The 17292-nt window shown below is 40.0% G+C and overlaps 1 protein-coding gene and 1 long non-coding RNA gene across 3 annotated transcripts; one reads left to right on the forward strand and one right to left on the reverse strand.

The window, feature by feature from the left end:
• Positions 1–5280: 5280 nt before the first annotated feature.
• Positions 5281–6086, reverse strand: LOC145450592 (uncharacterized). Its single transcript, XR_013918535.1, has 2 exons — positions 5945–6086; positions 5281–5510 (listed from the first exon to the last, which is right to left on the reverse strand). It is a non-coding gene; the product is annotated as an uncharacterized LOC145450592 (long non-coding RNA).
• Positions 6087–11244: 5158 nt separating this feature from the next.
• Positions 11245–16035, forward strand: LOC145450720 (uncharacterized). 2 transcript variants are annotated; one of them, XM_080329225.1, is made up of 3 exons: positions 11245–11566; positions 11635–15860; positions 15929–16035. In XM_080329225.1, the coding sequence occupies exon 2, from the start codon at positions 11804–11806 to the stop codon at positions 15281–15283; it is 3480 nt and encodes a 1159-aa protein (XP_080185351.1). In that variant the 5' UTR covers positions 11245–11566; positions 11635–11803; the 3' UTR covers positions 15284–15860; positions 15929–16035. The 2 variants fall into 2 exon arrangements, with proteins under 2 accessions (XP_080185351.1, XP_080185350.1); XM_080329224.1 differs by lacking the exon at positions 11245–11566 and having other exon boundaries at positions 11594–15860.
• Positions 16036–17292: the final 1257 nt, after the last annotated feature.

A 17292-nucleotide genomic window follows, 5' to 3' on the forward strand; every position in this document is an offset into this window, starting at 1 on the left:
GATGGTGACGATATTTAGTAGCTCCATCTTGACTTCTTCCTGTTAATTTGACGATGTCGAGTCTTCAGCATTTGCTTATGCGGCACCATCTGTATGGTGGATATATAAGTCCAAGATGAGTGTGTGAGGATCCGGCAAACCACACCACATTCATTTCTGAAAAAGAAAAAAGACTTGGTACAGATCGCAACACGCGTGGAAACGCAGATTAATTGGGAAACTTCCTCCAAGGTTCGTGATAAATTGTGACGGTATGCCGTGCCAATATCATACATCGATTCCATAAGCAAGCGCAGGAGTCGTACAATTTTCTCCGAAGAAATTGCCTTTGATTCTGTCCAACATAGCTTCACGTGTAAGAATTGAAATATTCTGCGGATACCGATGTATCACCTAGGCATGCTGCGAAACCCTGACATGTTTTGGTTCGTGAATATGATGCATGTGGCTGCCATGAGCAGAACACTGTCGAGAAGAATGAGTTATGAATCCCACACATGAATGTGTTGCTTGTAATGTAAAAGTGTTGCTTTGTGACAAATCTCTGCAAATCCTATTTGAATGATGAAATGTTCAGCATCGTATCATTTCCGAAATCAAGTATATATATTATATGAAACATGCCCGTGAATTCATGAATATCATATTCACATTGAAATCAAGGTTGTCGCACGTATATTCGCACCTAAAAATCCTATCGGAAAATAAGCACCTTGCTGATACGCGAGGAATTCAACACTTACATTTCTCACTTCGGGTAAGTCCATTTAATTCGGACACGGGATAACCGGGACAGCCGCTTTATTCGGTCAAAATACTGAAGAATGGAACGAAAGTAAAAATTGCATGAAAAAATATCCTGTTAATTAGGACAATTTTCCGCTTAATTCGCGCACATGCTTGCAATTCCTATCGTTATGATATGACACCATTAGCAGTGTGGTGAACCAAATATGATCCATGCAATAACAATCGCCAATCAACTCATTAGGGATGGTGCGAACGTTCGTTTTGTGAACCTCATAAAATTGGAGGTTCGCGTTCACAAATGCACCTTGGTAGGTTCTACACGGTGAATCCTTTTCACGAATATGACAATTTTTCAGGACGTTACAACACCTTTGACTACATCAATTATTGGTGTCAACGAAATTGATATATATGATGAAAACGTCCAGCAGTCGTGTACGGGATCTATTTTGATTTGAAATGTTTATTTTATCATAAAACCGTCCGATTGGGCTACTGTATAACTTGTTTTTGAGGTAATATCTCGTGCAAGTATGGAAATCGGCTTTTTACTCTGATCAATGTAAATGTGCGAACGTCACGAAATATACACACAACAACTAAAATGTGTGATGATCTGAAATATACGCAATATAGCGCCGATCTCTGCGTCATTATTATCGTCCATTTTAAATGTGTTGAGACGTCCCTTGCTTAGCGACATTCGAAGACGTCACATATAAAAAAGCAAAAAGGTAAAAAACGGGGCTTTTAGGAGAAAAATGATCTACTGCATCTTCATCTCTTAAAGCTTAAGCTTAAGTAATATGCATCGCTCAGCATTTCGTGATAATATCTGCGATTATTTTCAGCCCTTGTAACAATAATATTAATATCACCTTCAGTACAAACAATAAATAGGCATTTGCCCTGAAATTCTATGTGACCGTTTTTCGCTGCGAGCAATCGCCCTGGGCCCCCGTATATGGCCTATACGTTGATTTGGGGATGAAGCAGACTTGTACAGCTAGATTATTCTAATTGTCTACCAGTGGTTCTTAACCTTGCCTCTATGGCCCCCAAAGGGGCGCTGGCGATTTTGAAGGGGCGGAAACGCTCAGGGGGGCGATATGGGGGGCGCTGGGCTCAGGGGGGCGATAAGGGGGCGCTGAAGAAAAATGGCTTCGCCGTAGATGATGTGGTAGAGTAGGACATATCCTTAATGAGTATTCAGAACAAATCAACAGTCCACAAAACACGTCAAATCCCGAATTCGTTGGTCGCGCTACGCGACGATGTTTGCTACATATGTTTTTATAAATGTAGTGGGTTATTATAATTCACTTAAAACGAATTGCGCGTACTTTTAGATCGCCAATTTCCCGTTATTTAAAACACTGCAGTCACACTTGCTAGGGTTATTTTCAACTAAATGTTTCTAATTAGATATTTTATTCCGCAGTGCACAGCGTGTGAAAATCGAAGGAGGCACTGTATATCAAATTTGATTGAGAGTGAGAGCCCCTTGTACATAAAATAAGTTTTAAAGCATTGTGCACGAAATGAATAACTAAATATACTTGCACATGAGAGCTACAAAATTAAATCGTCAGAATATTTCTTCATCCTATAACAAAGGATGATACTATCTCGTGTTGTGGTTCACAACCTCACATGAACGTTATATAATATGAGTTTCTTTATTTGGAATACATTCATGTTAAAATTAATAACTGGGCACAGTACTAAATTAAATGTGAGCAGATATATGCATCCAATTCTCAGTTGACTTACTTATAGTTACACAAAGCACTAAAACAAAATCCAATACCATTAATTTCCCGTATTGCCAATCGCCGCTGTGAGTTCGGGAGGGTTCGAACCACAGGGTATGAGACCGTACCCGATTGTTGATATAGCAACCTTGATTTGACCCTGAATATACCACATACATATTAAATGGTTTATTATAGTCGAATGGTCCTCGAGCGCGATTGAAGCGCGAAATATTTCCAATACCAAAGTCCCAAGACGACCGACTGAACTTTGACCTCTTACCAAGACCGACACTGCTGCAACCCAAACCCCTTACCGGTTAGCTCGAAGTGTGCCCTAAATTATTTCGGTGAATGAACATAAATTAAACATCATGTTCTTACGACTCCCCCACGAAAGAATACGCATAATTATAGAAAATAGAAAAAGGCATTTTGGCGTCGGCCAGTACCACGCCACGATGGACGGAGACATATGAAATTCCGGTGAATATGGGACTCCGAGAAGTTTGTCAAAAAGATCGTCAGCGAGAAAACCTTAGCCAAAGAGAATTACCCTTATGTTGAGCGTAAACTTCGATGTATATAAGTCTAATTGTTCACAGGTGTTTGAATCGCTCGTGCCGAACTATCATGTCGTCGCAATCTGCACCCCACAGGACAATAGCATCCATCAGAGAAAATTATTTGCCAGTGACGAAACCGCAATTTTGAATCGTGTGATTACTTTAGTTTAATACGTTTATGCGTTTCAATATCTTTAGACTATATAGCGGACAAGATGTAACAAAATAACAACTTGTAGCTAAGTAGTTGGGCCAACGGGCACGCCCGAATATGTTTAATTAATAATTACGTGGCCTTCATTTTCCAAGACAACAGCTCACTCAGCGCTACTGGTAATTCTGATTACGTGGACTGAGAGGATAAAAGGTTTATAGCGACATATATATGCAATTACCACCTATTCATTCATACATTATTGAAAATTTTTGCGCCTTTGGGCGACCAGGCCAGACACACTTTGCTGACCAACGAAATCACGCGACGGGATTCTTGGGAGCTAAACCCCCAGAAGTTTGGTTTATCACGCTATGTGTGCGCAAGACAATCGTTTTTTAGGGGGGCTGACGAAGTGCTGTTATGGCCCTCCCGCTTACCTATTTTCTTTATTACAGTCCTTAAAATATGTGGGGGGGGGGGCGCTAGAGCCCGATAATTTTTGAAAGGGGGCGCTGGAGGAAAAAAGGTTAAGAACCACTGATTACACGAAATTAGAGCGAAATGCTAGTAATCTATAATTCCAACCTAAATTGTGAAATGTTTTTTATGCTCTAATTCTAATTCTAATCTAATTTGTTAAATTTTTTAATACTCTCATTTTAGTTTTAATCTAATTTATTGTTTTCCTGAAACTGCCTCTATGTCCGTGGTATTTTGCAGCAAGTTGAAAAGAATTTCCCTCTCGCATAGGCGAATTCAGTGCCAAGCCGCTATCGCATTGCTTACACCGTACAGTCATGGTAGTTATTGTGACGAATAATATCCATGCTGACATAGTAGCTCGTAGTCTGCAAACAACCATCTAGTTTCGATCGCTAACAGGACAGCAGCGAAGACAAAGAGATAGTTACCACACAGACTTGTTTACTTTCATGCCCTCAACTATATAAAGAGGAAATTGGAAGATTGCTTCATATCTATCGAAAGAAAATATATTAACGGAGGATGAAGGGGAAAGGTATTTTAAAGCAGGACGTGAGAGCATCGACTATGATGTTTTGCAGTTCTGGGAAAGGGAAAACCGTTTTCCTCATCTCAAGGCTGCTCCTCGAGAACACGAAGGCATGACTGCAATATCATCTCCATCGGAAAGGTTCTTCACCCGTGAAGGAGAACTGTATTGAGCGAAAAGAAACGAGCTTTGTGTACAAACGTTAACCATATTCATGCTTTAAGGGAGCGAACTGTGATTTGATATGGAGTGAACTTGAATTTTGCCGTATTTCTTTCTCTTTCGGAATTTCATTCAATTTCCAAGTTTTGGCGAATTCAGTAATTCTAATTCTAATCAAATTTGGAAATAACTGTGTAGCTCATATTTTAGTTTTAATCTACTTTCGAAAGAATTGTGTCCATTAGGGTTACCATACGTCCTCTTTTAAGAGGATGTGTCCTCTTTTTTCACTTTTTGAAAGTCTCTTCGGAGGATGCCCAAATGTCCTCTTTTTAAAAATTTGGGGTAAACAAAGGTTAAAATTCGATTGAGATGCAGGAAATCTGTACTCAAGTAACGTTGAGGTGGGTATACAAACAAAAGTGTACGTTGCTGGAGTCGAGTAAGAAAAATGACCTTTTTTGGTCAACCAACCACAAAGTCGTGAAAAATTTAACAGTTTTTCCGGACTTTACTCCAGTAATGTAAGTCTGAAAATTTTCAAAAAGCGTCCTCTTTTAAAATATCCAAATATGGTAACCCTAGGGTAGCTCTAATTCTTATTATAATCTAATCTGGAGAAACTGACAATTTTCTACCTGTCCGAGTCTTGCTGAAGCTTACGCCAATATTTGAATGCTCATGGGCGACAGTCATGATAAATAGAAAGGACATATAGGAATTTTCATGGTGCCTCGGAAAGTGTCATATGGACTACCATTTGGTTTGACGATCACAGCTTCGTAAACCACGTCCGCATACCCCTCAGTATATATTCTCTAACGGTCGAAATCTACCAACTAACAGGGTAGGTCTCGGCAACCTCACGAGCAATAATCATGCAATATTACACTGTATTCCATGTACGGAGAGCATCATATACCGAATAGCCTATATGTCACGCACGGGTATAGGCCTATACGTGTTGCATAATACCTTATCGTTCATAAGCAACACGTTTCAAATAGCAATAATAATATTGATTATAATTAGCAAAATATAAACTTTCATGTTCGATTTGAGATGTGTTATCCTGGAAAATGGCCATCCATCCGTGTCTTGGGTGATTACTGAAATGGAAATGGGCTACTTTAGCATCGAAGAGACTCGAAGCACAGCAATATACTGCAAGTTGCGAAAGTATTAGGGTTTATTTCATGAAACGCCACATGCTGAACGCAGAAAGTTAGTTATGAACAGTATACACACAACTTTTACGAATATAGTAGCTCTCCGCGATGGTCGAAGAAAATGATTTCAAGTTCCCATATAAATACATCATCTTCGTAAGACCATAGGTAAATTGGCAATTATACAGCACCGCGATGGTTTTGATTCTTTCTACATCTTCGTTTACCCAAAAATGTGACCGTAGCCTACGTATTTCACGGCATAACATGCTCCAACGAAGGTATCGGCGAGAATTCAACCTCAGCCGTTGGCTGGTGACCTTACCCGGCATTACGGTTCGCACCTATTTTATAATTACCATCATCAAGCTTACCTGGCCTCTTGGGCTCATAGCCGCCGCCGACGACGACCACTAGTTTTTATGGCATAAGCTGCGTATGCCGTTGCTGCAATTACAATTACGATGAAGATCGTATTTAGAAGCTTCATTTCGACGTCGTTCGGATAACTTGGCGATGACGAGTTATCTGAGTTTGGTAATGCGACTTCGGTAGTGCAGCGGAGATTTATAGCAACGATGTATCGACGAGGAAGCGGCAATTTGCATCAATTTTATTTCGAAAAACAAAAATATTGATGTGGATGTTGAAGGTGTCACGTGGAGACGCAGATTGATTCAGAAACTCTTACTTTCACGCGTCATTTCCACCCATCGATTCTTATAAGCATGCGCGGGCATTGTGCTATTGTCCCTATCGAATCCGCCTTCGTTTCATACGTTTTGCACAATGTGTCAAAACTACTTCAGGTGGCAGTAAGAATGTAACGCATGAGTGTCATAGAAAAATGATTTCGTTATCATCATCATCATCATTATCCTTTTATTAAATTTAATCAAATCAATACACCGCAAGATTGCGATAGAGTGAAAAGATGGGACGGTGCCGAAACGACTGCGAGTAGTCGTTTTATTCAGACACACACCTTGGAATACATCATCTAAATACGAGTCGTGCACGCTGGATTTAAGAAAGGAGGGCATTAAAGGAAGCGACGAAAAGGAATGCTGCATGTGTCGGTAGGCGAGGTCGAAATGTAAGATTGTGGTCCGATAATCTTGAGGGCTGCCTGACTAGCAGAGGTGGTCACTAAGGAAGTACTTCTACTTTTTCGAAGTACTCAAGTAGTATTCCTCGACTTCTGGTACTTACTCAAGTAGATCTGATTTTCACTACTACCCCTACTTCTACTTTGTAATATTTGTATAAATATCTATACTTACTTACTTTTGGTAGAAGTAGTAGTAGTAGTAGTAGTTTAATCCTCCAATCAGGAAGATAGCCTGAGGAATTTCGAGGCTTTTTCCACGGAGTATCAGCATATAATTTTCATAAAAGTTGAGTGAAGCCGAGAATTTCCGTCGCGCTTCGCGCGCAGTTGGGAATATAATTTAGGAAGCGGGTTGGCGTGGTTCCGTTCACACTGCATTGTCGCCCTTCATCCATATGAAATATTTCATCACAGTATATATGGCTCATCATAACGTTTGAAACTGATGTTTTGCAATCTAGCATTTACTTATCATATCGAAATCTATAGCAGTCCATGGCGTGTCCCAATCTGGAAAAGTGGACTCTTGACTTTATTTTAGTTTTAGAGCTGTATTAGCATACAACCATTGAAACTTTCTTGACTAAAGACACGAAATACATTTTCCGCTTTTAGAAGTTGTATTAATATTTTAATTTCAATTCCCAGTATCAAATACTTTTAGTTCAAATTAAATTAAGTTCTTTTGTCTGGATAACAAACATGTTGAAGTATAAAATATGTTTAGTATTGCTTTTAATTTCCGGAAATAAAGCTACACAATATGGCATTTTTACGATCCATCATATTTTTTATTAACGTTTACTCATCGCGCAAGGTGTTTACACCGTATCCTATACAACTTCTCCGTATTGTTCTTTGACTAAACTGCGGGCCTTGTAATGTGGGGGAGGGCGCGATACCATGATATTTTCTAAAACGTGCTGTTCAAGTAAACAGAGGATTAGTATCGCATTTCCATAATATTACTATCATTTTCATCCTATGATGTGGACGAATGCTTATGCTATCGAAAATTGGATACCTGCTGGTATGCATCAATATGAATCAAGCTCGGCACCTATCGCATAGCTCAATTTGCACCTTTTGACAATCCATGCGAATGAATTACGAACGTTTTCACAACTACTTACTTGCTTGAGTAGATTTGAAGTCAGTGAATTCTACTTCTACTTCAAGTAGTTTTAGGTTGCATATGGAAAAAGTAATTCTACTCGTACTTGAGTAGATTTTTTTCGTCGCTACTTCTACTTCTACTTGAGTAGCTTTCTTGACTACTTCGACCACCTTTGCTGACTAGCATGAAATCAGTAGTAATTTCTTGTATCCCGACTTGAAGGTGGACATGCTCGACGAGATGCTGTTCCACACTTCAAGTTCGGCATACTTGAAAGAGCGATTCGTTTTCTTGTATTCCGTCATGATCATATCCAGCACATTTTTACCAAAAGTTGAGATTTTTAATGAGAAATACTTTCACCGAAATCCCCCGAGACAGCTGACAGTCGAACATTTTTATATGTCACATTATAACTGGGGCTGGGCACAATGATTCGAGTACTCGAATCTGAATCGAGTATTAATTTTAATGATTCGAGTCGAGTAGTAAAAGACGATTTTTTCGAGTACTGAAATTATACGCTCCTCACCACTGAAAGTTGAATTATCAACGAGGAGTTTATCAACGATCAACGAATTTATGCTAATTTCACTGTTGAAGCCTTGAAACCCTTATTGGCCGTATCGTAGCATACGAAACATGAGTACAAAGCTACAAACGTTACTGGACATAGCACATTTCCGAAGTCATAATCATCCCACAATATTGTCACCAATTGCAATGAAATCGGTATGGTCGAAAAAAATAACAAAGTATCCTTAATATGATGGGTAACAGGCATTATATTCTTTGTGGTCGCTTAAAGGTACATATTTGAACATTGACAAATAATGTTCTGCTATGACGTCATAATGAGTGATACTCGATTACTCGACTCGACTCGAAGCATTTTACGTGATTCAGAATCGAATCACTCAGGTACTCGATTTTGCCCAGCCCTAATTATAACCACCCGACGATAGTCTTCAGTTTTCATTTAGCTATCATTAGTCACCAACACTACCAAGTTCCGGAAAGGCAAAAAAGGTGTCCACTCTGTCAGTCCACAGTCCACAGTGCAAAACCTTCGCATTGTCCCTCGTAACTGTCGTAAGTCGTTACTATATGCGAATGTTATCTCTCGTTCGATTGAAAGATATTCTGACAAGTCACAACACATTGATTTCCGCTCATCGGAACCCGGTATCCTTACTCAGTCACGCTAAGGTATAAATTGATCGGAAAACATGCATCTAACGTAGGGTTACCATACGTCCTCTTTTAAGAGGATTTGTCCTCTTTTTTGACTTTTTTGAAAGTGTCCTCGGAACACGCCATTTTGTCCTATTTTTTGAGATTTTGTCCTCTTTTTTGAAAATGTAGGTCACATTTAGAGCAAAATGAGAGTGATATGCTGTTAATTAGCCCAGAAGTGACGCTCCGGCGGGTGTTTCGGAGTGAAAAACGGTGATTTGAGCTCTGAGCGAAAAGTTGACCTTTAATTTTATTTTATTTTTTAGTCAACCGATCACAAAGTGGGAAATATTTACCGATTTTTGAGAACTCTTCTCCGGTTTTGCAAGTCTCAAATTTCTGAAAAAGTGTCCTCTTTTTAAATTTCCAAAATATGGTAAGCCTAATCTAACGTCAACCTGGAGCTACTGCCAAATTACGTTTCGATTCAGAAGTAACCAGTAGCATCCTACAATATCTACTGTAGCGGCAATGCTTTTTGAAAAATCTCATCGATATTTACCAGAGATACGTAAATTTCGTATTTTCGAATCCTCTTCGCGACTGGAGATTCAACTGCATGTTCTTTTTTAAATGTTGAATGAACTTCGTCCTGTTAAAAACCAAATCGACATCTGTTTCATATAAAAAAGGGACTATTTCAAAGTACAGGAAATGCCATATACCCATCCGTTTCAAGCTCACAAGTAAATATATTTTTGGCATCAAATGCCATCGAAATGCACACATGATAGACACGTGGGGACTTCAGATATAGTTACATTCCCTTGGCTACTTACTTCCAGGTTTTAACTGTCCATCATAGCGCATTGATATACCTGTTCTTCATAACATATAATACTTCAACTTGAAGTAGCGGTGGACTACTTTGACAAACACTGCTTCTCTTTGACAAACACTGCTTCTACCCGTACTTGAGTGGAATTCTAAGTCACTATACTTCTGCTGCTGCGGGAGTAGCGTTTTTTGACAACTTGTCGCACCTCGAACACCAACTGCTGTACCAGGACTTTAGTCTAATAACCAGATTTATATAGGTTTCAATGCGTACAGTATATAGGGCGACTATTCATTGTGCAGCATGATCTTCTGCCGACGGAGCACAAGTAGATGATAAGGCTCGGATGAATCACGATAGACTAATTCCAGATATCCCTGCCTGACTAGGCTTACCATATTTTTGAAATTTAAAAAGAGGACACTTTATCAGAAATTTAAAAATTTGAGGCTTTCAAAACCGGAAAAGAATTCTAAAAAATCGGTGAATTTTTCCCACATTGTGATCGGTTGACTAAAAAAAAGGTCAACTTTCCGCTCCGAGCTCAAAATACCGTTTTTCTATCCACATTGCTAGGGGGTTGACGAAAAAAAAAGGTCAACTTTTCGCTCCGACCTCAAATCACCGTTTTTCACTCCGAAATAACCGCCGGGGCGTCACTTCTGTGCTAATTTACGGCGTATCAATCGCATTTTGCTCTAAAGGTGACCTAAATTTTCAAAAAAAAAGGACAAAATTTCAAAAAAAGAGGAGGACAAAAGGGCGTCATCCGAGGACACTTTCAAATGCTATATTTGATTAGTGGTAATCTACTATTTTCTCTGAAAGAGCGGCAGCTCTGCACTGCACAGCACATAGATAAACTTGAAATCATCACTCCATCCTCGGTTTTCTAATATTTTCATTTGAAAGTATGGCTTGGTGGATTGTACTGAGTTTTCGTAGTGTTTTACAATATCATCTCCAAATATGTAGCTGAGAGTTGGATTTGTTGAGGATGTTGGATGGAAGAACTCTGTCATATGCTTTAAGAATCGATAATATCATGTTGGCAACCAATGCATCGCGATTTATGAAAACCCTTGCTCATCATTGCAATTTGCAGTTTCATAACGTCATTCCGCCGCCCAGTATCACCAGATACTGAGTCACATATGATATGACATTATCAAATTTTCATCATATTGTTCGAATCGGTTTTCTAGACCGCTGAAAATTTGTTGAGTTATTCTACTTACGCCTTTTCGAACAGCCAGTTGGATTTGTGTCAGACAAATTGAAATTATACGATATATACGGTCTACATCTAAAATCGTAATTAATAATTATTTAAGAATTATTTAATTTTGTATGTAAGCAAGAACACGATCGGATTAATTCACTCTGGGCAATCACAATTTACCAAAATACTATTTTAAATCCAAGTGTAGCCGCCGTACGGCCCTAAGGTGTCGCTGTGGCTCCTTCACACTCCCGCCGAGCAAGAAAGTGGACTCTGTGTCATTGTTACCTCATAGCGGTAACTAGGTCTGACGTATCGTGATGCAATTCACTGTTCAGTGCACGTGCGTTAGTGGTAGGATCGTTTTGGCATTAGTTCAGTTATTAGAATAGGAATAGTTAGGTTTATTGCATTTCTAGAATAGGGCTAGTTAGGTTAATCCATTCATTGTCTCACTGTTTTGATATCTCGTTACAGCCAAATTAAATCTATAAATGAAATAAACTAAAAAACCCAGAAGACACATTGTCAAGTAAGATGCTTTGTATTTGATAGCTTAGTACGTACTTGCCAATGCTTATTGTATTTCATTTTTAATAGAAAACACGCACCAACAAAGCGAGTCTTTTTCTCTGTGCCGAAAGGGAATATAAGCAGCCAGATATTTCAATCCACCCTGTGGCGCGATCTGCGGGTTGCGGCTACATTAGTTTTTTGACAATCTTCAAATCTGTTTGTTGGAACACCTTCATCAACAAAGAAAACCAAAATGGCTGAAGAAGCTAATTCAAACTTGCTGCTAGTGGAGACCGAAGAGAAAACGACAGTACCGGTACGTTATGATAAATCAAACAATGCCCAGGCGGGCACAAACAGTGGTTCTTTTGGCCTCGAACAAATCCAAAGAATGTCGAACACTAACAAACAAAAAGAAAACAAAAAGTCAAAGTCAGCTGTGTCGACGATTCACAAATCAAAGTTATCGAGGTCACATTCCATGACTCTTAGGAGCCTGCCGACCAAAGGCAGGTCGTCCTTGTCATCGAGCCACTGCTCAAACAAGCCAAATACCCTACCGGTATTTGCCAAATCACTGAAATCACGATCGTCTGTCTCGAGCACTGCAACAGGATCAAGCTATATGAGTAACTCTCAAATACTCAGTTTACAACACTCGAGGGATGTTCACCGCGACAAAAAGGCTGAAATGGACAAAAAACACGTCCAGCATCGCTTTCAACAAGAAAATGACGCCTTCGAAGATCAGATAAGATCTGAAGAGGAACAGATCTACCAGGAATTACGACTTCGAGAAGAAGAAGAAAAGAGGCGTCAAGAAGAAGAAATGAGACGTCAACAAGAGGAAGACAAGAGGCGTCAAGAAGAGGAAAAGAGGCGTCAAGAAGAAGAAAAGAGGTATCAAATGGAGTTGCGACAAAAACTCGAAATGCATAAAAAGAAAGCTCTCGAAGGCAGAAGGTCTTTGAATCTAAGATTGAGGAATAACCTACAAGAAATTGACGATAGAACTGAGCGAGAAAAGCTACAATCTGAAGCTCAATTCGAGGAAATTATGATTGAACGGGGACTATATAACGGCTCTAAAAGCACCCAAATTGTGCATCAACCAACATCAAGCTCGAACTCCGTCACAGTATCCGAGAACGCCAACGTTCCACTGGCACCAGTGGTGAAACCAGAACCGCAGCAACTTCGAGAATCGTCGGTGACTCCAAATCTCTCAGAAACAGGTACGTCGGCTATTTTCTCACCCCTTGGAAGTTCATATTGTTCCTTACCAATTCGCAGTGTGGGTGCTATGAATGCAAGTAGTGTGAGTGCAACGAACGCCAGCAGTACGAGTATAAGTAGCCCTGGTACTGTGATATCTGGCACTAACGCCTATCATCAACCTTCTAACTTGGTTTGGTCTAATAGTCCCATCATGTCAAATCTAACAAACATGGTAGCTACAACTTCTCCGCTCACTGCTTTGAATCATAAGCCTATTTTCGATGCGAGAAGGCCACCTGACCCAGAAGTAGTGCCTAGTTCGATTTTGAATTCGATAAAAAATGACTCTCGTTCGCCCGCCAACGTTGTGTATTCTGTAGCTCCGCCAGTAATTCAACAAAACCTTTTGCCACCTTTCGAACCCCCAATATTTTCTGGTAACCCCAGTGATTTCAATAGTTTCATGGATATTTTCGAAACGACGATTGGAAACAAAATTACTGAACCAAAACAAAAACTGGTCTACTTGATGCGTTACACCAAAGGACCAGCAAATACTCTCGTCAAGAGCTGCCTACACCTTGATGCTGATAACTGCTACAGAGAAGCCCTGAAACTATTACAAGAGACGTATGGCCAAAAGTTCCGAATCGGACCTTCTTGCTTAAACTCAGTATCTTCTGGTCCTCAAGTAAAGTTGCATGATCAAGATGGCTTGGCGATTCTTTCCGCTGACCTTATATCCTGTGTAAATACTCTCAAAGGTATTAACTACCAATCCGTCTCGCTGGAGACAATTGATAAAATCGCACTCAGAATGCCCTCACAATGGAGGTCAGGCTGGCTTAGTGTCATGGACCATATCCTTCATGAACTGAAGAGCGATGTGAAAGTGAGCGACATATCTGCTTACCTGCGAAAAAAGGTACGTGAAGCGTCAAACGTTCCTCCCCGAGAACAAAGTAGTACAAACAATAAGCCAGTTGTTGTAAGGCAAGCAAAATCAAACTTTGCAACTTCTGTTTGTGCCGGTAATAAAGGCACCAAGGATGACTGTGAGTCATCGTGCATAAAATGCAAGAAGAAACACTTTCTCAATCAGTGTCAGCAGTTCCGCGATATGGACGTTGCTGGTAGAAGAGATTTCGTGAAAAGTAATGAGCTATGCTTCTCATGCTTGCAACCCGGACACTGGTCCGACAAATGTACTAGAGAAAAGCCATGCAAGTATCAACATTGTAATGGAAAACATACAACACTCCTGCATGTGAATCCAGTGTCCACAAACGATGAGAACAAACCCGTCGTCCAAAATTCTGCGGCTTCAACTGTCGCCCAAGAAATCGCTCCAAAGGCTCAAGGACCTGTGAAATTCAATGCATTCGCCAAATTACCTGAAGAAAATGTGTTACTCAACGTGGCACCTGTCCGCGTCAGAATTCGAGGAACAAACTGCTATCTTGCTACACACGCTTTCTTTGACAATGGAAGTCATCTTTCCTTCATCAGTGAAAATCTTGCAAATGAACTTTGCCTCCAAGGCAGTCCAACAGAATTTGATCTTCGCACTCTGGCAGGATTATCCGGTTACAAAGGTAATATATTCGATAATCTTGAGTTATCCGACTTCTATGGCACAGAATATGCTCCGCTCGCACCATTAGTATCAACTGACTGTATTGGTGTTGAGGACGTTGATATTCCCAAACAAGAAGATGTCAACCAATTTCCGGAATTCCAAGACGTGTGTATTCCAAAACTTGCATCCGAAGTTGGACTATTAATTGGAAAAGAAAACAGAAGGCTTCACAAGCCCTTGGAGGTAATTCATGGTCCAAATGACTATTATGCAACCAGAACGTTAGCAGGCTGGATGATAAACTGCCCGGCCAAAGTGGCAGGCGGAACAAAAAAGGTATTTTTCTCAAAGCCTGCTACGAATTCGCCCAAATCCCTATATCAGCTGTGTCGAGATTTTGTAGACTCGACAACGAATGAAAAACAAGAACTGTCACAAAATGATAAACTGTTTCTTGAATCTGCAGAAAAATCAATGGAACTGTATAATGACATCTCACTTAATGATGGTCTGTTACAGGGGCCAGATTTGACAAAGGACCTGGTTGAAGTCTCATCCAGTGTCCAAAAACATATCGTCGGCATCCAAGGAGATGTTCGAGCTGTGATTCACCAAGCGAAGGCTTGTAAAGATGACAAGGATCTGTTTCGCCTGCTACGGAAGAAAGATTTCCCTTACTCTGAAATGAATTCAAACTCTACGGTCAACAGTAACAAATACTCTCAAAAAGAAACGATATTTACAATCAGCCTCTCCTTTGTCTGGTGGATGTGTATAACTGTAATGTGGCATCTGGCAAACTTCTACAAAGTCTTCAAGACATTCGTTTTTAACCTTGTTAACCAAATCAAAGTTGGGTCCAACCCGTATCGATGGTGGAATGTACCGTCCAAGTTGAATCCCTGCAGACATCGCCTCGAGAGGCCTTTCTGCTGATACACTTCTAAATTTGTCTCCTTGTCAAACAATCCACAGTTGCTCCCAGACCAGCCACTGTGGACCTAACCTTCAAAGTACACCTGTTGTATTTCTAAGCTTGCCCTCTTGCATAAGAGAGAATAACTTTTGTTTTGATTTCGTTAAATAATTACCCTTTCGTTTGGTAGCACCTGCTGACTGCGTGAGTGTGTATGTGTGGAAATCTCCAAATTCGGAACAAATTTTGAATTTCCAAGGGGCCAGGATGTAGCCGCCGTACGGCCCTAAGGTGTCGCTGTGGCTCCTTCACACTCCCGCCGAGCAAGAAAGTGGACTCTGTGTCATTGTTACCTCATAGCGGTAACTAGGTCTGACGTATCGTGATGCAATTCACTGTTCAGTGCACGTGCGTTAGTGGTAGGATCGTTTTGGCATTAGTTCAGTTATTAGAATAGGAATAGTTAGGTTTATTGCATTTCTAGAATAGGGCTAGTTAGGTTAATCCATTCATTGTCTCACTGTTTTGATATCTCGTTACAGCCAAATTAAATCTATAAATGAAATAAACTAAAAAACCCAGAAGACACATTGTCAAGTAAGATGCTTTGTATTTGATAGCTTAGTACGTACTTGCCAATGCTTATTGTATTTCATTTTTAATAGAAAACACGCACCAACAAAGCGAGTCTTTTTCTCTGTGCCGAAAGGGAATATAAGCAGCCAGATATTTCAATCCACCCTGTGGCGCGATCTGCGGGTTGCGGCTACACCAAGCAATTGGAATTGTGTCAGTTAAATTCAAATAAGTCGGTATATATATTATATAGTCTGTCCCTACAAAAAAAAAGCATATCCTTCATACAGTGAAAACTGGAAAAATTTTTGCGGGAGGTTTTTGTTTAACCAGTCTTAACTTTTGTTAATTTTGAAATCAGGACACAAAAGTTCATCGTTTGTGACTACAGGACACACAAAATTTTGAAATATTTATTCTATTCATAACCCTACTGCGCATATGCAGAGGCGCGCAATCACGAAGTCACTAATTATGCGCGGGATTTTAAATTGCAATACAGGCAAGGAAATCACGAGGCGCCTCGGAAGTAGGTTCGTGAATCTCGACTTCCTAATTGCTTCCCGCGCTAATTCGTATCACACGTTTTGTACAGGCTTGTAACGCAAGCAGTGACGGCGTGAACTCAGGTGGTCGTAAAATTCGATCTACTACGAAAGTGTCTGCCAACAAGAACGCAAACTTTTAACATCGTATGACGCCAAGTTACTCTATCTTCAATTTCTATACATCCGAAGTGTGGCCTATAGAGACTGGGGATCGTTCAAATTTACGTCCCAATGCAAAACGAAGGGCATGGCTACCTTTTGCACTCCACGAATGTAGTGGTGGGTACAATTTGTAACAGATTAAGAGGACCTTGGTTTGAGGTTGCGAGATAGCGTAGTGGTATAGTCCACACCAGACATGGGGTAATCGCGATTAGTAATCGTAATCGATTACGACGATTACAGCATTTTCGAGTAATCGTAATTGCAATCGATTACATTCGAAAATATTCCCAAGTAATCATAATCGTAATCGACTACTTCCCATATTTAATCGATTTCTTTGTGAAAGAACGATTACTTTTTATTTGTACAGTACTATGACATAAACTGAATATTCGTGAACGTGAACAATGATTATACCAGTTAGTGATAGCACAAACGTCAGATTTCCAAATGACACTGCTCATTATTACGTCAGAAGTGGCCTATTAGCTTTGCTCGTCATTGCGTAAGTATGAAGTATCCAGCAATCCACACATAGTGAATAGATATTCGATGTACATTGGAGTGACTGTAAGAACACTCACCCTGCTGTATATCAGGTTATCAGTAAGGCAAGTTTTTGCAACTTTTTTTACAGCTTCCGGCAGCTTCCTAAATACTCGTAAGATATGTAGAATGCTGTTTGAAGGAATCTTCTAGTGCAACTTTTGTCCATTTTTTCCATGCAACTCTTTGCAACA

The sequence above is a fragment of the Botryllus schlosseri genome, chromosome 11 (genome assembly GCF_051294905.1).
Source record: "Botryllus schlosseri isolate E-star chromosome 11, Bs_hap1, whole genome shotgun sequence".
In the NCBI taxonomy this organism is placed as follows: domain Eukaryota; kingdom Metazoa; phylum Chordata; class Ascidiacea; order Stolidobranchia; family Styelidae; genus Botryllus; species Botryllus schlosseri.

Bases quoted from the DNA above. Each gene is read 5' to 3' on its own strand.
- LOC145450720 (XM_080329225.1), top strand. From the start codon at position 11,804: ATGGCTGAAGAAGCTAATTCAAACTTGCTGCTAGTGGAGACCGAAGAG.